The sequence below is a fragment of the Syzygium oleosum genome, unplaced genomic scaffold (assembly GCF_021117445.2).
Source record: "Syzygium oleosum isolate NSW1041296 unplaced genomic scaffold, Sole_v2.1 Sole_v2.10, whole genome shotgun sequence".
Classification (NCBI taxonomy): domain Eukaryota; kingdom Viridiplantae; phylum Streptophyta; class Magnoliopsida; order Myrtales; family Myrtaceae; genus Syzygium; species Syzygium oleosum.
In genome coordinates, this window is record NW_026607494.1 from 6,899,099 (window position 1) to 6,921,207 (window position 22,109).

A 22,109-nucleotide genomic window follows, 5' to 3' on the forward strand; every position below is an offset into this window, starting at 1 on the left:
ACCAAATTGGAGACACCTGTTAAGGCCACGGCCAAACCATAGGTTGGCGGTCATCCGGTATAACCGGGCACGAAAGGAACCTTTAGGTGATCATGCACACGGGGAAAGAACAGCATTAGTGCCAAAAGTTGTGTACGGAGCTCACTTTGGTGCCAAAAGTTTCATTTGGATCATTTAAGTGCCAAAAATTTTGAAAAACGATCACTTAAGTGCCACTTGCGAAATCCAACGTGACATTTTTATTAATTTCTCAAGGCGATGTGGCTCTGGGGAGGCTGATGTAGCATTTCTTTTCTTTTCTTTTTCCTTTTCTTTTTTTTTCCTTTCTTTTTTTTTTTTCTTTTCTTTCTTCTTATTTCCGATGGCCGGCGTCCGGCCACCGGCCATGGCCGGCCTCGCCGGGCATCACCTTCCTCCGGGCGAGGGCCGGCGAGGCGCCGTGGCCTCGGCGAGGCTCGCCTCGCCCGGATCCGCGAGGGCGGCCATGGCCGGTGGGGGCCTCCGGCCATGGTAGAAGAAAAGAAAAGAGAAAGAAAAGAAAAAGAAAAGAAAGAAAAAAAATTAGAAAAAAATATTTAAAAAATTGAATTATACATATGAAAATGCCACGTGTCATTAAAATTTAAATATAAAAGCCACATATTAAATTTAGTCGGAATTTCTCGCCGTTGGCCTTAAGTAATCGTTTTTCCTCCAATTTGGCACTTAAGTGATCGCCGGCGTAAACTTTTGGTGACTTAAGTGATCCAAATGAAACTTTTGGCATCAAAGAAACAAATCTCCGTACACAACTTTTTAGCACCAATGATGTTCTTCTCCCTCATGCACACATAGCAATCACTCAAGTCTCATTGTTATCTTTCTCAATTAGCCAATGCGGACAGGATCCGTGCTAATACGTCAAAATATTGCACTTTCACACGTAAAAAGGAACTAAAATAATCACACGTGATAGCGTGCATATAATTATATCATCAAACTTGGCATAGTTCCCAATTCAACATCCACGCCCTATTTAGCTCATAAAAATTGACATACAAATCCGACACCTCGGGATTTACTGTTGATATGCCCGCAATTACATCTTTAAAAATGGCAATACAATTCATTTAGTTATACAATCTAATTTATACGGAAATTTCCAACATAGGCATCACAATTCAAGCCTAAAACAATCACAATTTATTATTAAATTCTACACAAAAATATTAATAAAATATTGATATTTAAATTCCAAAAATTAATTAATTTAATAATAAAATATTAATAATAAAATAATTCGATAGCTTATCGTCAAATCCTCGATAGCTTATCGCAATATCGACGATAGCTTATCACTAAAAATTCGATAGCTTATCGCATTTTCTCGATAACTTATCGAGTCCACTTATCACTTATTGCAATAACTTATCGACTAATCCTTAATTAATTAGTACTAAACATAATTAACCTAAACTAACTCATCCTAATCAAGTTTAACATACTAATCAAGGGATTAGGGCGATAACTCACCCGTTAGCGATTCCAATTACACGGACGCGACGGCGGTGGCGAGGGCTACACGTGGCACGGTCCGAAATGACACGAAACAACGACGGCGGCTGGGTCTCGGCTGAACAGCAGCTATAGGCGGCTGTTTGAGCTCGGCAGGGCTCGGTTGAACGGCGAAAATGGCTCGGATGGGTGGCGTACGGCTCCGGGTGAACACGGCAAGCTGGTGGTGGTTCTGTGGTGGTGCACGGCAGCAAGAACAGTAGCCCAAAGGCTGTTCTACTGTGGCCGAATGAGGAAAGAAAAAAGGAAGGAGAGAGAGGAGAGAGAGAAAGTGAGCTGAGAGATTAAAAGAGACATTTCTCTCATTAAAGCCATGCCCTTCAAGTCTTCTTCATCATTTCCCCACATAAATGCCAAGCCCAAAGTCTTCATGCATTAAACCCTTTTGTTTCTTGGTCATAAATGCTATAAGGGTAAAATGGTAATTTCACATGGTATAAAAATACTATACACGTATACGAGCTAGAATTTTGCACAGGCTCGTATAAATCAAGTTTAGGCTCAAACGGATAAGGAATGGGCTTGAAAATGCTATCGGGCTCAAACTTGGGCTTGAAAATAGAAAATGGACTTAGTGGGCTTCATTGGGCCCACTTGGGCTTGTCTTGGGCCCAATGTGCCTTTGTTCGGCCCACTTCCTTGTGGGCTCCAAATTTTCGGCCAGTTAATCCTTTTCCGAGAATTCCGAGCAAATCGATAAATCGGAGAATTAACGAGGAGACTTCCAATAGTTTAGTCTTGAAATCCTCGAAAGATCGACATCCAATTTCGGACTCTAACTCATGGTCAAAATCGATCAATTGCGACTTTAGTATATCTCAAACTAATTGGCGACTTTTAGGAGTTACGCGTATTCGACCCGTGGTTGACTTAATATCAATCTACGTTTAAGTTTTCTCGAACCATGGATGATCTCGGTTGTCATGTAATTGCGAGGGGTCAATCGCTAGTTCCGAAGTACACGATCATTAGGAATTGGTTTAGGGTCGTTCGCAATCCATATAATGGTCAAGCGGAATCACCCGCGCTCCAATTGTATACTATTGGCGAAACATTCTGTAATTGTTCCTTGATCGGTCTATGATGGCTCAAAATTATCCCTCGTCAATCCTTATGGTCGAATTGTTAATCCATGGTCGAGTTCTCAGGTTGAGCATACTTAATTCCTTAATGGCCTTTCCTCTAATGGTTAGTCTCTCATGAGTGATCAATTGAGAGCAAAATTTAACTAACAGTGCATCGATAAATAATCACTTCATTATATCCCGAATAGGGTCGAAATTTGAGGACGTCACAAAGACCCTCCTTTATTTCCCACAAATGTATAACAGGGACAATTGGGTGGACTAAACTGAATCATCTTGCTATAGCAATTTATATTGACCCGTTGTTTACTAAGCCAATTCATGCCTATAATAATATCAAAATCATACATAACCAGTACAGCTAGGTCTATGGTTTCTTCCAATCCACCTATAACAATTTTACACCCTTGGCATCCTAGGGTAGTCTGCACCTCATCTTTCATGGGAGTGGAAACATTAAGTGCATTTTTTAAGGACTTCATTTCTAATTTTACTAATCGCACAAATTGCTTGGATACAAATGAGTGGGTAGCTCCTATATCAAATAGTGCATACACAGCACGGTTGTTGAGAAAGATCGTACCTATGATAACTGTCTCGAAGTTGTCAGCATCTTCTTGAGTAAGCGCATATACTCGTCCTTGTGCTGGGGGACGTTTACCATTATTATCACGAGGCTGGACTCCATTTGATAACGTTGTTGGCCTTTATTGCGACTGCATTTCTTGTCACCTTTGGGGGCAGTCTCTCACCATGTGGCCTTACTAACCACACCCAAAGCATGCCCCCGTACGAATTGGGCACGGAACATCACCACGTCGTCTCCCGCAAATAGAACAAGCTTCACCAGAAATGGTAGTTACCCTTGAAAAATTTTGCTTCTTGTTATGAATGAATTGGCGCCTTCATTTCGGCATTGGTCTCTTACCCGGATGTTGATTCGCCCGAGGAGTAGAATAATAAGACCTTGCCAGAGTTGCCATCTCCAGCGAGTCTTTCTCTATCAATTAGGCCCGTTCTTACAACTCATTATAATCCTTGAGATTTAGCGGCACTAATTGACTTCGGATGTCAGATCTTAAGCCATCATGGAATCGCTTTGCCTTGTCCACTGGACCCTCGATAAATTTAGGGGCGTACCTGGACAATTGAGCAAATTTTGCCTCATACTGGTCCACCGTCATATTGTTCTGCCGAAGTTGCATAAATTTCTTCATCTTCCGATCACGAGCACACTCAAAAAAGTATTTTCCGTTAAATACCTCAACGAAGGCATTCCAAGTTATAGCAGTATTTTCTGGAAACACGATTTCCTTTGTCGCCTTCCACCAATGACTAGCGCTACCCTATAGCTGCTACACCGCCAAGGTTACCTTTTCCTCCTCAGAGCATTTCAGGAGCTCGAATATCTTTTGCAGCTCATCTATCCATGATTCTGCTTCTTCAGGATCTCCTATCCCGGCAAATCTCGGGGGTCGTAATTTCAAGAATTGTTCGACCAGCCCATGTATCGTTCGGTCACCATTTTCATTTGCTGCCCAATTCTCAGCGGCATTTGTTATTCGTTGCTGAACTTGTTGTCCCATGAGATCTCCAATGGTTGTAAGAGCTTGTAGAATTCCATCTATTCGGGGGTCTTGCTTCGACTTCCCCTTCGAGGTCGTGGCTGGGTCTTGAGCACTCATACCGCGATTTTCGGGGTTCTAAGGAAACTGTTCTATAAGATAGACAAAAAGTCAGTGGTCACAACCTATCATTAGGATCAATCAAGCGATCACTTGCGCTACGCTTTTTCCTGGTTATCTATCCCAAGACTCCCAGCGCACCTTATCACTCCAAGTAATAATCCCTTTTTAACTTCAGAACCGTTTTCCCCCGTTTAATGCCTAGTTCGGTTTGTTCCTCTTTCCCTCGACATCTTAAAAGCCTGTCAGGAGCTGTTCAATGATCAAACCTTTATAACCCCAGCGCCACTTCTATTTAGAAGCCGCTCAATGATCAGGAGTATACCCCGGCGCCACTTCTGCCTAGAGGCCACTCAATGATCAGGCTTCTTGCCCGGCACCACCTCTGTCAAAAGCCACTCCTTGATCAGGTCTTATGGCCCCGACACCACTCCCCGCCCTCATCGGATCGGGTTATTTCAGGATTCAACAGCCTTTACTTGACTCAACACCGAACTGCAACTTATTGGAGGGGAACCTGCTCTGATATGAAACAACACTCCACCTACATGCCATGCCCCGAGCCAAGGCCGTGATGTTCGGTCCTAAGCCGATCATGAATATCATTGTTCCGAGGATTTGTAACGTGGCGTCCCGTTATTGTTTTATTAATTAAGCTCAAGCGGAAGCAACTAGCAAACAATAACGAGAGCACAACATGAGCAAGGAAGTTTATCATACGAGCACACGTAATTTACATGATAGACGGTTATGTTACAAGCCCTTCTTTCTTACGAGCCTTCTTGGTTATTTATTTACATATGGATCACGTCAGGTTCTTTTCATACTAACCGCGTGGCTAGGGTTATCCCATCTTCACTACCTTGTCCCTTCACAAAAAACAAAACTCCGCTTTTTCCCAAGCTTCTTCAACTAGCTACAGTGCACCCATATTCCCATTGGGCGCGTCATCACCAACAGCCCCGAGTGGCCCGCCAAAGTTAGCTAGGGGTCCCAAAAGATCTCCGTCAAACCACACGAACCATGCTTCGTAATGGTGGAAGATTAGCTCATCCGCATTCTCTTGGACCCAAACGGTTGTACTACATTTACGGTATGTGGTTTCCGTCTCAACATCGACAACATCTATCACTCGCACATGCATTTCAATTGGAAGACCAAAGTGAACCAGAGGTGATAGGGCCATACCTACAAAGCTGAAAATATAATGAGTTAGTTACACAACTCAGTAAGTTAAATTTACAAAGCAAAAGAACACTACAAGTGCCATAACTTGTGTACGGCGCTCACTTTGGTGCCATAAGTTTTTTTTGGATCACTTCGCTAAAATTTTTGAAAACGATCACTTAAGTGTTAAAATTTTTGAAAACGATCACTTAGGGTCGCAGCATGGTAACCATTCGTTTTTCTATTTACTTCGAAATAGGTTTGGAAACAACCGTTTGAGTAACATAATTTTAATTTCTATTTCGGAACAAATTTTTGTTCCAGTAAATAGATTTGAAAAGAAATCGGAAGCTAAAATTTTAGGCTTTCTATTTGGAGGAAATGAGAAATATAAATTTTCTCATCGCTCGTCCTCGCTATTAGCCGGCCACCCCCGTCGCCGCTCACTATTGCCACCGGCTGCCTCCCACCACCGCCGCCGACCACCGGCCACCTCCCGCCACCATCGCCCGCCTTCTTTGCCGCCCGCCAAAAAAAAAAAATCCAAAAAATCCTTAAAATTGAAAAATTCCAGAAAAATTCATAAAAATTTCTAGAAAATAAAAAAAGTCGATTTCGGGAAAATAGGAAATTTGTTCATTTTCTCCAAAAAATAAAAAAATTTCAAAACTTCACAGAATGGCTTATAATACTTGTGCATAATCACTTTGAGTGAAATTTAAATTTTTTGAGGAGCAAAAAAAAAAATTTCAAAAATTTCAAAACTTTACGAATAGCTTAGAATATATATGACCACCCACTTTGTGTGAAATTTAAATTTTTGAGGTGCCCAAAAAATCCAAAATAAAAATTTCAAAATTTCGCTAGAATGACTTAGAATATCATGCCACCCACTTTGAGTGAAATTTAAATTTTGAGGTGCCCAAAAAATTTAAAAATTAAAAATTTCAAAACTTCACTGAGAATGGCTTAGAATACTGTGGCCACCCACTTTGCGTAAAATTTAAATTTTTGAGGTGCCAAAAAAAAAAAAACCAAAAATTCAAAACTTGAGAGAATGACTTAGAATACATGTGCCACCCATTTTAAGTGAAATTTAAATTTTTAGGTGCCAAAAAAAATAAAAATAAATAAATAAATTTAAATTTCACTCAAAGTGGTGGCACAGGTATTCTAAGCGTATTCTCGTGAAGTTTTGAAAATTTTTATTTTTTGATTTTTTAGCACATCAAAAATTTAAATTTCACTCAAATGGGTGGCCACGCAGATATTCTAAGCCATTCTATGAAGTTTTGAAATTTTTGATTTTTTTGAAAAAATGAACAAATTTCCTATATTCCCGAAATCAGACTTTTTTTATTTTCTGGAAAATTTTATGGATTTTTTGAATTTTTTAAAATTTACTATGCTTCGGCTAAAAAATAGCCTCGCATTGAACGAGAGAAATAACCGTTACCGTTGGCTTGTCGATGGTAGATCAATAACAAATGCTTCTTACCTTGCCTAAGTATTAAACATGGCATGTTCAACAAATAAGATAACATCAAGCATGATTTTTAATGTTGCATGCAAAGATCAACACACGTGATTCGTCATTATTCATCAACCATAATCCATCGGTTCCTCCGATTTTTCCCGGGCATCCGAGCCTCTCTCGGGCATCACCTCGAAATCCATCAATGGCGGCATCGTCTCGAAATCCATCGATGACGGCATCGCCCCGAAATCTATCGGCGGCGGCAACGTCCCAAAATCCATCAGTGATAGCCTTAGTCCCTAATGTGATTATGCAACAAACATCAAACAATTCGGTTCTTATCTCGATAACATTAGCCCATGCAATCATGCGATACTTGTGTGATCCATGCTCTATAGGGCGAATTGCCTAACATGCAGGGCATGGTCGGGGGCACATGGCTTGGTCCACCATGTCGAGTGCCGGCTTCAAGACGAACTTGGCCCGAGTCTACACACCTCAATGAAAACCCGTACCAAGCCAAGCTTGTCCCGTGACACCACAACATGAGTATGAGACCATACGACACCCCGTTTTGTGACCCGTACGTGCATTGACTTACGGCCATGATGCACAATAACAAGCACACAACAAGCATCAAACAAAGTCACCACTTGAGTCCAAACACGCAACACCACCACGTCCTAACCAAAGTATAGGGAACTAACTTACTACACGGATGGCCTAGGGTGTTTGGTGGTGGTGTGGTGGGTGAGAGGGAGTGATCGGGAGTGAGACCGAGAGAATGGCCGAGAGGGAAAGTGTGTGGCCGAGAGAGAAGGAGAAGATGGCTGAGAGAGAGAGATTGGGGAGAGAGAGTAGGCCGATCGGTTTGGGGAAAGAATGAAATGGCTTGGGGTTTCTCCTATTTATAGCCAAGATTCCATTAATAACTATGCCAAATGGACCAATTATCTTCATTCAAGTGGCACCTATTATTAGGAAAAACCTTGTGGGAATTTTATCCAAATCTTAGGCTTAATAATTGGATTGTCCAAATGATTACCAAGTGCTCTATTAGGGTCATCATGCTCTAACTTAGGATATATGAGTCACCTAAGGCATTAATTTTCTAGAGGACACATAAGCCTCTAATAATGGTCTCTCCATTAACGGTTCTTGTCTTGACTTTCATTCTTGCCCATCAAGCTTAGGGGCACGTGGCACCTTCTAGAGCATGCAAGATCACTCAGAGATTCTCAATTATTGAAGATTTTGCACGATAAGATCTTCCTAATGATTATCCTCCAATAATTGGTTCAATGTTGACTTAGTCAAAATCGGCTTCGTGCTCCCCAAGCTTGGCCGAATCATGCTAGTTCTTGTCCATCAAGGGCACCTAATTTTTCACTAAGGACAACTGGCTAGTGGCATTTAAGCATAATCCCCAAAATCATTAATGGTACTTAGCAAAGTTGGCTAAGTAAGGATGACTAAGTAAGTGACGAAATTTTGGGTTTAAAATGATCGACCAACTCATTCAAATCGAGGTTCGGTGCAGGAATACCTCCAAATATGACCAAACATAACCAAGCCAAAGTCCGAGTTCGATTGTGCAAGTTCGGGCTAGTTGGACTGAGCAAGCGGGTGACCTGTGCGGCAGGGTATGACCGGGCGCAGGGCCTAGCACACAATCGGGCCACACAAGCACACGGCCGGGCACATGGCCGGGCACATGGCCGGGCCACACGGGCGCCGCGCCGGGCCACACGGGTGGTGCGCCGAGTGCGATGCCAAGCCACACAAGCAAGGAACCGGTTTATGGACCAAACACATACGGCTCATGAATTGGCATAATGCATGGCTCATGGCCAAATCCATTAGGCATGGAACTAGGTCGGAGCCGGATATGACGGACACAATGACTGGCACAAGGGTCAGGCACAATGACTGGCATATGGTTGGGCACAAGGCTAGTCCGTGGTCTAGCTGACGGGCACAATGGCCGGTCATGTCTGGGCACAAGGCTTGGCCGGCGCGGCTGACACAAAGCCTGATCCGCGACTAAACCACTAGGCTCGTGGCCTGGCACATGGCTCGTCCATGGCCTACCCGACTTAACACGACGATCCATGGCCGATTCGCGACCAGTCCACATTCGAGTATCAACGACCCATGGTCGACCCTTAGTTGTCATGTAGCCATGTGAAATCCAGTACCATGGGATTAATCCATGGTCATCCGGGACCGATGCATGGCTATGCGGAATCACTCGCGACCGACACATGCTGACACAGAATTGATCCATGGTCGTCTTGGACTTTCCCACTAACGGCCCTTATGGTCGAAGGGTCAATCCACAGTCGTATCACTCTAATTGACTTGCATGATTGGGGAGTCATGCCATTGTCAATCCCATGGTCAATCCATGGATAATCTTTCGATCAAACCATGACTAACCCTCAGTAGACTCGTTCCAATCATGTTATCCGTTCCATTACCGACCCTCGAATTGGACTGCTCACCCATTCTATTACTATTCACCTTTGATCGTCTTGGCCCCAAATTCGGGGATATCACACGTTTGATCTTTGATACTGGGCATTATTTGGATTTGTTTCGAAACATTTATGTACCTACATTTTTACGCAATTTAGTTTCTTTGCCAAAACTTAATGTAACGGGATTCTTTTTTAAATTTGGTCATACATCTTTCAGTCTATAAAAGAACAATAATCTTATTGGAACTGGAATTTTATGTGATGGTCTCTACTAGTTTAAACTTGATAATACTTTTGCTGAGACCTTAATGACCTTGCATCATAATGTTGGCACTAAACGCAGTTTAGTGGATAAGAATTTTGCTTACTTGTGGCATAAACGTTTGGGTCACATATCCAAAGAAAGAATGCAATTATTAGTTAAGAATGAAATTCTTCCAAATTTAGATTTTACTGATATTGGAGTGTGTATTGATTGTATTGAGGGAAAACAAACAAAACACACTAAAAAAGGTGCCAAAAGAAGCATAGAGCTTCTTGAAATTATACACTGATACATGTGGTCTTTTTGACGTTTCATCATTTGGTGGAGAAAGTTATTTTATCACATTTATTGATGATTTTTCATGTTATGATTATATGTATCTATTGCACGATAAATCTCAATCAGTCAATGCACTTGAGGTGTATATTAAAGAGGTTGAAAGGCAATTAGTTAAAAATGTGAAAATAGTAAGGTCGGATAGAGATGGGGAATATTATGAAAAGTATAATGAATAGGGACAATGTCCGGGTCCATTTGCTAAATTCCTTGAAATAGATGGTATTTGTGCTCAATACACAATGCCGGGTATACCACAACAAAATGGTGTAGGAGAAAGGTGTAATCGTACTTTAATGAAAATGGTTAGGAGTGTGATGAGTTATTCATCTCTACCCTTATCATTGTGAATGTATGCATTAAAGACTTCTATGTATTTATTAAACATGGCTCCTAGTAAGGCAGTTCCAAAGACTTCCTTCGAACTGTGGACGGGAAGGAAACCTAGTTTATGATATCTGCATGTTTGGGGTTGTCCAGCAGAAGTAAAAATTTACAATCCACATGAAAAGAAATTGTATTTAAGAACAACCAGTGGTTACTTCATTGGTTATGCAGAGAAATCCAAAGGGTATAGATTTTACTGTCCTAATCATAGTACAAGAATTGCTGATTCTGAAAATGCTAGGTTCATTGAAAATGTTGACATCGGTGGGAGTGAAAGAATCCGTGATGATTGCATTCAAGAAGTTAGGGTGGAAATTCCTCTACCCAAAACTTCTAAAGTTGTTGTTCCTAATATTATAGTTCAATCCAATAATAATCAAGAACAACAAATAAATGATCAAACACTCCATAATGAAAATGTTAATATTGAACCTACAGTAGTTAAGCCACAAGAAATAGCATCAAGAAGATCTCAAAGAGAAAGGAGGTCGGCTATTTCTAATGATTATATGGTTTATCCACAAGAATTAGAAATTGACTTAGGAATTGGTAATGATCCAGGTTCATTTTCAGAAGCCATGGAATGTGATGATTCTACTGAATGGTTCAATGTCATCAAAGAAGAGTTAAAATCAATGGATCAAAATCAAGTCTGGAATCTTGTTGAATTGCTTGAAGGATGCAAAAAGGTCGGGTGTAAATGGGTCTTTAAGACCAAGCGCGACTCAAGAGGTAATATCGAACAATATAAGGCCAAACTTGTTGCTAAATGTTTTATTCAGAAAGAAGGCATTGACTATAAAGAGACATTTTCACCAGTCTCCAAGAAAGACTCACTTAGAATCATTATGGCTTTGGTGGCTCATTTCGATTTAGAGTTATATCATATGGATATCAAAACTGTCTTTCTTAATGAGAATTTAGAGGAAAAAGTTTATATGGACCCACCCGATGGCTTTTTAGTTAAAAGAAAGGAACACATGATGTGTAAGTTAAAGAAGTCAATATATGGACTTAAACAAGCTACCCGACAACGGTATCTTAAGTTTAATGATACCGTAACTTTTTTTGGATTTAAGAAAAAAACTGTTCATCGGTGTATATACATGAAGGTTAGTGAGAGCAAGTTTGTTTTTTTAGTTCTGTATGTTGATGACCTTTGCGTTCTACTAATAATCTTGGTTTGTTACATAAAATCAAGAAATTTCTCTCGAAAAATTTTGAAGTGAGAAATATGAAAGATGCAATGTATGGGATAGAAATAAAAATATTTCGTGGAAGATCAAGGATTGTCAGGATATGCATCAGAACAAGTCAAGGGTGGTGGCGTTATCGTGATTTGACCTTTTGCTCCCGGCTTGCATGGCCATCTCGATCACGCCCCCATAGATAATTCAACACATAGTCCCTCCTCCGTCTCTCTCTCTCTCTCTCTCTCTCTCTACAGTCTTGTTCTTGCATGAATTTGTGGAGCTTCGACAAACAGGAAGATGGTGATCACTCGGTTCCTCCTCGCCTCCCTGAACTCCCAGGTCCGTGTTCTTGAAACGGCGGCGGTGGTGACCGTCGTTGTCGTCTCCCGTTTCTTGATTTTTCAGCGGTAGTTCGCTTCGATTGCGAGAGAAATTCGGTGGGTCGGAGCGATCAACTCGTCCCAGACTGAGTTGTCTTCAAAGTTAGATCCTTTCATCTTCTTCTTGATCGTTTCGTCGTAGTGTCGGAAAGATTCTCGATTTGTTGGTAGAGTAGGGCGAGCTTGGGTTCATAAGTGTCGGGTGCTTGGTGTTTTGTACTATTTTCTTTTTTTTGGGTTACATTCTTCATTTCTTTTTAAATCGACTCACGGTTCTTGTTTTTTTATTTTTTGGGTAACTCCGTTCGCTCTAGTTAGTTTCTTACTTCACCAATTACCCAGTTGTGATTGCGGTTTGATTTTGCTGCTACAGAGAAGTTGAATGAGAGTTTGTAGACACGTCGTCGCGTATCGATCCAGATCCTGAAACGGGGCTTTACTCTTGTAGACCGGCGCAAAATGTGTGCGAGAGAGAGAGAGTCATATCTCAGACATTGAACTCATTAGGCAGAACCTAGCTGATCGAGAAAATCATTTTCAGGGAAGAAAATTATGACTTACTCCTCCTAAGTAATTCAGACCAGTAGGTGAAAACAGCTCGAGATATGATCAATTCATGTTTTGCTAGGAAAGTATCCAGAACGGTTCACGGAAACGCCCGACCTGGTTATTTTGGAAGTACTGATGTGCGAATCGGTTTCACTCCGAAATTAATTGATTCTCTTAAAGAAGACTCTTTTATTCAATTGTGCTGAATTTCTCATTCTGCACTTCGTTATGGCCACTGCAACGTCCATGAGTTGTTGGCTTATGATTTTAGCTATTCGTTGGACTTTCTTGTGGTTGAGTTCCATGCATGTAATAAATTATCTGATCCATGTCTGATTGAGAGTAATGACTAACGGTAATGCACAAGTTCTTCTCAGAACTCTGTGTAATTTCTTCTGCTCCTTAATGCAGTAGTCTCTTATGCCGAAAACTATGAGGGCCCTTTTTGCTTTGAAATTGATTGAATTTGGAGGTTAATCAATTTAGTTGTGCTCAGATCTGGAACTGAAACTACTAAGCACAATTTACTTTTTTTCTTGTTTTATTACAGCAACTAAACTTTGCTCTTTAGTTTCATATACCATGTTCTCAGATGGCATGACGTCATGAATGTCTAAAACTGAAAAAAGCAGTTGAGTGTGGATTGCGTCTGTCTTCTGTTGTCTCGCTTTATATCTGGCCATACTTTCTGTTACTTGTGTGATGGTAATCCGTGTGTTTTTTACTTTTAGCTTACTTCCTATGCAAGACATGCATCTTCAAAAAGTTGCCAGGAGCACCTCATACAAGTTCCTATACTTGCCAGACTGTATAGCTCTGGGGCATCCTTACAGAAGGAAGAATCAACCGAATCAAAAGATGGTCAAGGGTACATGGTCTTTCTTGTTTAACTTACTCTATAGCTCCGAGGCATCCTTTGATGGTACACCATGCATGTCTTGTTTAACTTACCCAATATATAGTACACCATGTATCCATATAGGTTATAGCATAAGTAGAGTCAGATTGATGTATTTGTGGTAACATCAGTACTGTCATCCAATACGTCACTGATGCAAACATTGTTCATATATTGGATACTTCTAGGTTTAAGGGCCATGATATGCTGGCTCCTTTTACACCGGGCTGGCAAAGTACAGACTTGCATCCATTGGTGATTGAAAAGTCTGAGGTAGGTGTTCTTCATATTCCCAAAGTTAATCTGGTATATACATTGTAGAAATATGCAGCTGATGCCACTCACTGGTAGAAGCCTCATCTATTGTTGGTAATTGTTATTTGAATATGATTCATTTTTTTCAAAAATTTGGAGCTTATTCCCATGTTAATGACTGATTTCAGGGTAGCTACGTGTATGACATTAATGGGAAGAAATATCTTGACTCTCTGGCGGGTCTATGGTGCACAGCATTAGGTATTCTTGACTTCCTCTGTAATCAGAATCCCCACTTCCCTTCTTGGATATTGGTGATACTTGAAAGATTAGAAACCTCATTATCCACAGTTCCACACTCAGAAATAGGAAAGGAAAGAGAAAATTGTCTACGGATCTGTCACTTGCAACTTTTTGTCCTGAGAATGTCTGACCAGGGATATACGACTGATAAGTCACGTGCCCATACCTTGTAGAAGTCCTCCAATACTTCTGTCTTTTGCTTTCTTCTCTGATCACGACTTGTACAAGTACAGAACTTACTGAAAAATGGCGATAATGGTTTTTTCAGTGAAAATTATCACTTTAAATTCTGATCACTGGCTTAATAATTGCAGGTGGCAATGAACCCCGACTTGTTAATGCTGCTGTTGCACAGTTGAACACCTTGCCATTTTATCACTCATTTTGGAATCGCACTACCAAACCATCTCTGGTACAAGATGATTCTTTAGTTTAGTTTGCTATGATAGTTGCATCAGGACTCGTTTTCTTTGCATGATGATACATATTAAGACGATATGTTTCTGTTGCTTTCTGGTGTTTCCAACTTCTTGTTTCTAATCAGATATCCCTCCTAGATATTTACAGCTTTGTCAGTTATTATATACGAATGAACAGACAACGAAGGGCTCTCTAATGATTCCTTGAGTACTATCTCATATTTCAGGACCTTGCTAAGGAACTTGTAGAAACCTTTACTGCAAGGAAAATGGCTAGGGTGTTTTTTACCAATAGTGGATCAGAAGCCAATGATACTCAGGTACGATAGTCTCCTTGATATGAATGTCTTAGTAAAATGAACCTTATAGTGACGTGAGGAAACACTCTTTTTTTTCTGGCTTAACTGTAGCATCGGATAAAAATCCTGACATTGTTTAAACGTATAAAGCAAGAAAGCTAGGTTGGAGAGGATTGATGTCGCACATAATTGCCTGCTAGAGCTAATAAGTCAGATTTATTGTACATTTAGGATATGCATAAAGAGAGATACATGCTTTCTTAAGCATTCTGTAAATGACTGCAGCAAAGATGTGCAGATAGAAGAAGGAAAAAGAGAAAAGAAAATAGAGGAAAATATCACGATCACCAACCATTTTGATTGTGTTCTGCTCATACGTTTGCTCATTCATATGTGAAGTGAAAGTGATCATTTTTGGTAAAAGTATCGTTGTTCTTCTCATGAAGCTTCCTGCTATATCTATGGCCATTGGTCTAGTACAACAATCAGGTCACTACCAGAATGTCTTATAACCATTTTTACTTTGATCAATGTGATTATAGGTGAAGTTGGTCTGGTACTACAATAATGCACTTGGAAGACCTGAAAAGAAGAAGTTTATAGCTCGTGCAAAATCGTAGGTGCTAGCAGTTAGTATTCATTGTTTCTCTCTGTGATACAAAAGTGGGACTCATGTTATTTCTGCTTTTTGATAGCTATCATGGTTCAACATTGATATCAGCAAGTCTTTCTGGGTAAGTTAATTATATTTTGCTATGCAAAAACCTTTACTTATAGTAGCCTCTCTAATCAACTGACAAATCAGCACATTCTCTCAACAGCCTACCAGCACTGCATCAGAAGTTTGATTTGCCGGCTCCATTCGTGTTGCATACTGACTGCCCTCACTACTGGAGATATCATCTTCCAGGTTCTAGCTTGGTTTTTGTCCATGGTAATAACTGCTACTCTGAACTTTTTACTTAGCCATTGGCCAAATGCATTTTTAGGTGAGACAGAAGAGGAGTTCTCGTCCAGATTAGCCAATAACTTGGAGAAGCTTATCCTCAAAGAAGGACCAGAGAAGGTAACTACTCTCTCTCTCTCTCTCTCTCTCTCTCTCTCTCTCTCTCTCTCTCTCTCTCTCTCTCTCATTCACACACGCACAAGCGCAGGTTAGTGTTCACGGGTACAAGTGCAGTAAGTGCTTGCTCACTTGCCACTACCTGTGCCTCTGCAGAATGGCAATGTAATTTGCATCGGTGGGCACGCAGTGCATGTAAATTGGTCATCCACTTGACCTCTGATTATTGGCCGTACTATGATAGTGTGCTAACCATTTGCAAATCATATTGGTGCTAGAGCACTGATCTTTCTTGATGAATTGAATGGAATGCCCCGGATCTTTTCTGATGTAACTCTGGTGGTTCCATTGCAGATTGCTGCATTTATTGCCGAACCTGTTATGGGGGCTGGAGGTGTCATACCTCCTCCAGCAACATATTTTGAGAAGGTGAGTGGGGACCAAAGAGGATTTCATTTATAAGGGCTTCCGGTGCTCAAGATGGACGGCTAAACGCCTGGGTTTTCTTGGTTTCCGTTCTTTGCATGAATTTTCCCACACACACTGCTTATCAGACGATAATTTACAGGCAGAAATGTGTCTCGCCTACACATTGGAGATCATAAATGAATTTTTCCTGTTTCTTCTCATCATTCACTTGTGCTCCACACATTGTAGGTTCAAGCTGTTGTCAAGAAATACGATATTCTGTTTATCGCAGATGAGGTTGTTCCACATCCTTATATGTTGGGTAACTTTTTGTGAGCTCTTTTTGTCTACCTGCAAATCTCAGCTTAAATTTCCCTTTTCTTTTAGGTGATTTGTGCATTTGGAAGGCTGGGAACGATGTATGGATGTGACAAGTACAATATTAAACCAGACCTTGTATCTGTGGCTAAGGTAAGATTTGGAGACTCTACCTCTACATACTTTTGGCAAGTTAAGCCTGAAAATTCGCTCTAGATAAGTTGTTTTTCCCATCTCCTAAGAATAAAGTGTTCACCTTTCAGGATCGATGATATTTTTTTCCTCGTGTTTTAATTATTTAGGCCCTTTCTTCTGGTTATTTGCCCATTGGAGCTGTAATGGTGAGCCCCGAAGTTTCGGATGTAATTCACTCTCAGAGCAACAAACTCGGTATGTCAGTTCCTTTTTCTTTATTATTTCTTTCCTTCTTCATTTTGTGTGTTTCTTCTCATCAATTTCCTTTTTATCAGGTACTTTTTCCCATGGATTCACGTATTCCGGACATCCTGTATCCTGTGCTGTTGCAATAGAAGCCCTCAAGATATACAAGTTCATTCCTATTTTCTTATGTTCCAAATTGGGTCAATTAGCCGATGCTATGTTCTGATAACATAACTTCATATCTTATTTTAGAGAATCATCTTGACTGTTGGGGCGTGACCTTGGTTCAGCCTATGGGAGTTGTACTAATTCTTAGTAGTCAAAAGCAACAATATATCACTGATTGTCTATTATGCGGGCCGAGTGTCTGTGAGATTTGTTAGTTTCGTTTGATACATCTCTAAATTTCGTATGGATGTTTTTACAGGGAAAGAAACATTGTTGAGCAAGTAAATAGAATTGCTCCAAGATTTCAGGATGGATTGAAAGCCTTCTCGGACAGTCCAGTCATTGGAGAGGTACAGTTCATATTTTGCATAACTAAAGCACATGATAGTTTCAACAACTTGATCTCATTCAATATGCGGTCCTCTTCTGCAGATTCGGGGAACTGGGCTGATTCTTAGTACCGAGTTTACGGACAATAAATCACCTAATGATCCATTTCCTCCCGAATGGGGTAAATCCTATATTAGATTCTGTCTGTTTCACAAATTCACTTCTACCACGAAATGAAAGAGTTGATGTATGACAGCAGAGAAAATGTCCCCGTTTCTTTCATCCAGTAAAATTTGGTCAACATCGAAAGTAAATTTCGTGTATCTGACTTGTTATGACCATGCAGAGACAAAAGGCAAACAAAGACCCCCACACACTTTTATAGACATGCGCATGTTTTCAGCAAAAAGGGCACTTGCGTGCACGCACACTTGCATGCTGCCTAATCCTAATACTAAGATGCATCTTTCATAATCGTTTGAAGTCACTCATGCAGTCCCTTAAAGCTAGTTATATGTTACTGAGTGGCTATTTGTCGTATTCTTGATTTCTCATTTGATTTTTTATCGGGTGAGCTCTGTATTTCTCAGGAATCGGTGCATATTTTGGAGCGCAGTGCGAGAAGCATGGTATGTTGGTGCGTGTAGCTGGCGATAACATTATGATGTCTCCGCCTTTCATAATCACTCCTGAAGAGGTCGATGAGGTAACGTTACTCACCGCATTCTCGTGTTCCATGTTCTAGTTTGAGATCTATCCTTCCTCCTGTTTTCCACTGCCTGAAATACTTCAGAATATTGCTTTTGTCCGGTTGCTGTTAGCTTCTCAGAGTGAGATGATAGATCATGATCACGAACACCATCTATCTTTTCATAGCATTTTATTGTTGGGCTTGACTCGATTCTCGTCTCAGCTAATAAGAATCTACGGAGAGGCGCTGAAGGCGACGGAGGAGAGGGTGAAGGAGCTGAAATCTCAGAAGAAGTAAATTCCGCAGAAGCCGATGAGATGATGGCGAAAGAACCGGCATGGAGCCTTTGCAATGTAAAACCATTTGGTGTTGTGACATCCGAAACAAATGGATATTTAAATAAAGAATCTGCATACCTTCCTCTCAAGGTGTGGCATTATTACCAAACTTGTCTCATTCCTTTTGTTTTTGGGTTTCACTTCACCACTTGCACCCTTACATGGCTTATTCAGGAAAGTTTAAGGTAACGTGAATTCAGTTCCCGACATGAGCGGTTGAACTCATCAAATTGAATGTGAACTTGCTCTCTTAATTTAGTTGGAGATCACTCGATCTCGAATGAAACGATTCTTCAAGATTGTTGTAAACAAGCACCGCAGAGGAAATCACTAGGACAAAAAGCACTTCCTTTGACTTTGTCAACGATCGTCTCGTTATGGATAAGAAGCATTTATACTTCTAAACAGTGAAAATGAGCGAACCACACAATCGATCTTGCAAATGGGTAAAGACCCGAGAAGATGCAAAATCCATTCTTTTTCACGTTTATGAGAGACCATCCATCAGAGCAAGAGCACTTGCTCTGTTCTCGAAATTCATGCAATCTTTCGACAGAAGAGAGTTGAGATTACAGATGACGATGTAGAAGAAGTAGAAGAACACAAACGCTGATCGAAAAATTCCGACCTCTCGTGCGATGAAACATCGTTTTGCACCGACCAAAGACCGACAGAGGAACCAGAGAAAGGTTCAGAACTTGTCGGGCTTATCGGCTTTCCTCCTGGCTCTCCGCTTCCTGGAACTCAGGGACGATTCGAAGCCGCCGCCTCCGCTCTCATCGGATTCATCCAGCTCTCTGAGCGATCTCTGCCCCCAGAAGGAGAAGGCGAAAACCCGAAAAAGAGGGGGTGAAAATCACGAAGCTTTCAATGGCGATAAATAATCAGAGAGAACCAGGAAAAACCGACGGTAACGGAGGCTTTCTTTCTTTCCGTTTTTTACCTCCCTGATCTCCGCGAAGCTGACGACGTAGAAGGTGACGGCGGCGGCGGCGACGATCCCCGCCACCGGAATCGCTATCTGCATCGCCGCGTCCATGTTCTCTCCGGCACCGACTGCGTTCTTGCACGGTTGAGAGGAACACGACGACGAACGGGTGCGCTGTCCTGCAAAAGCAGTCGCGCCACGTGTGGCGCGGACAAAACGAACGAACGCGTGAAGGCCGTCGGATCGGGTGCACGTGAGCCCAGTGCATTTCGACCGTTAGATCGCACGGATTACACGCGCGACCCATCAAAATCAAATGCTAGGATGTATGGAACTCGAATAGACGGGGCCAAATTAGCACTAGCTTGTGCTCCCCGCCATACGAGTTCGAAGTCGCTTGCTTTTAGGGCGAGTTTGTTTCGCCGTAAATGCATGATTTAGAATAATTATTCATATCAATTATTAAAAAAAAAATTATTTTTATCGTTCATGAAAATACCTTATTGTCAATTTATTGGTTAATTATTTCAAATTATGGAATCTGTCATTTTTAGGAAATTATTTACATATCATTCATTTTTCGCAAAACAAACGGAGCCTTAATAATATTTGTATCTTGACACATATATAAACGAAACGTTGCCGGACCGACATTTTTTATATACTTTTTAACTTCGTGCTAAAGAATTCCTTTTTTATTTCACCGGTCAAAAAGATTTCCATAAATCGATTTAGCAAGGCACGATTCAGTAATTTAGCCCTCGGATTAGGTTAAAGGATTGATGGGCGAGGGTTGCCCTCGCAAGATACACACAACACTGTCTTGAATGAGTCCGCGTCAACAGTCAAATCGCATATGGATGTTAACATTTCTTCTTCCTTTTTCTTTTTTTCTTTTCTCCTCCTCCCAATTCCTCGAATTGTCCTTATTTTGGCATTTATAATAAGAAAAAAGAATTCCCCAAATTGTCTCTATAATTAAAAAAAAATTAATTAATTGCTATTGGACACGTGTAATTAAATTGGCGGGTACATGAAACCTTAATTTGTTCACCCTTCTAACCATGCAGTATTCCGACAAAAGGAAAGAAAGAAAAACCATGTAGTAATATGGGGTCAAAGCTGACGCGGCCCGTTGACTAATAGCCAACTCTCTTCCCCCTCCGCTTCCCCCCCTACCCTCTCGCCTAAGCTTTGTCATCGCCAACTTGAATTCCAAAAGGAAAGGTGAAAGGAGCAAAAAGAAAGGTTTACATTACATGAATGACTTTTCTAAGGCTTCTCAAATTCACAATAAGGAATACAATCTTATTAAGTGTTACTTTTGTAATAAAATTGGACGCTTGAAAAAAGATTGTCTGAAACGTTAAAACTTGATTCGAAAATAAAGGTAAGCCTTGTGCTTTAATATATTTTGAATCAAACTTTATTGAAGTTCCTCATTATACTTAGTGGATTAATTATGGTGCCATCACTCATGTTTCAAATACAATGCAGGGATTTCACTCGATCCAAACCATAAAGCCAAATGAGAATTACGTGATCACGGGGAATAGAAACAAAGCTCCAGTTGAAGGCATTTGCACTTATCGTTTGATCTTAGATATTGGACATTATTTAGATTTATTTCGAACCTTTTATGTACCTAGATTTTCCCGCAATTTAGTTTCTTTGCCAAAACTTGATGTAGTGAGATTATCTTTTAAGTTTGGTTGTGGATCTTTCAATTTATATAAGACCAATAATTTTATTGGAACTGAAATTTTATGTGATGGTTTCTACAAGTTTAAACTTGATAATGCTTTTGCTGAGACTTTAATGACCTGCATCATAATGTTGGCACTAAACTACGTTTAGTGGATGAGAATTATGCTTACTTGTGGAACAAACGTTCGGGTCACATATCCAAAGAAATAATGCAAAGATTAGTTAATAATGAAATTCTTCCAAATTGGATTTTACTGATCTTGGAGTGTGTATTAATTGTATTAAGGGAAAACAAACAAAACACACTAGGAAAGGTGCCACAAGAAGCACAGAGCTTCTTGAAATTATACACACTGATACATGTGGTCTTTTTGATGTTCCATCTTTTGGTGGAGAAAGTTATTTTATCACATTTATTGATGATTTTTCACGTTATGGTTGTATTTATCTATTGCATGATAAATCTCAATAAGTGAATGCACTTGAGGTGTATATTAAAGAGATTAAAAGGCAATTAGATAAAAATGTGAAAATAGTAAGGTCGGATAGAGATGGTGAATATTATGGAAAGTACAATGAATCGAGACAATGTCCGCGTCTATTTGCTAAATTCCTTGAAAGACATGGTATTTGTGCTTAATACACAATGACAGGTACACCACAACAAAATAGTGTAACAGAAAAGCGTAATCGTACTTTAATGGAAATGGTTAGGAGTATGATGAGTTATTTATCTCTACCCTTATCATTGTGGATATATGCATTAAAGACTTCTATGTATTTATAAAACAAGGCTCTTAGTAAGGCAGTTCCAAAGACTTCCTTTCAACTGTGGACGAGAAGGAAACCTAATTTACGACACCTACATGTTTGGGGTTGTCCAGCATAAGTAAGAATTTATAATCCACATGAAAAGAAATTGGATTTAAGTACGACCAGTGGTTACTTCATTGGTTATGCAAAGAAGTCCAAAGGGTATAGATTTTACTGTCATAATCATAGTACAAGAATTGTTGAATCTGGAAATATTGGATTCATTGAAAAT

At 40.4% G+C, this 22,109-nt stretch overlaps 1 protein-coding gene across 1 annotated transcript; it reads left to right on the forward strand.

Moving 5' to 3' along the window:
- The first annotated feature begins 11,809 nt into the window (after positions 1-11,809).
- Positions 11,810-18,538, forward strand: LOC115664326 (vanillin aminotransferase). The gene is made up of 19 exons (XM_056315197.1): positions 11,810-11,968; positions 13,290-13,426; positions 13,645-13,729; positions 13,900-13,972; positions 14,329-14,426; positions 14,661-14,753; positions 15,275-15,348; positions 15,428-15,466; positions 15,554-15,642; positions 15,722-15,798; positions 16,150-16,224; positions 16,453-16,500; positions 16,591-16,674; positions 16,824-16,911; positions 16,992-17,070; positions 17,330-17,420; positions 17,503-17,581; positions 17,991-18,106; positions 18,314-18,538. Exons 1-19 carry the CDS (start codon positions 11,927-11,929, stop codon positions 18,386-18,388), a joined length of 1,542 nt encoding a protein of 513 aa, XP_056171172.1. The 5' UTR covers positions 11,810-11,926; the 3' UTR covers positions 18,389-18,538.
- Positions 18,539-22,109: the final 3,571 nt, after the last annotated feature.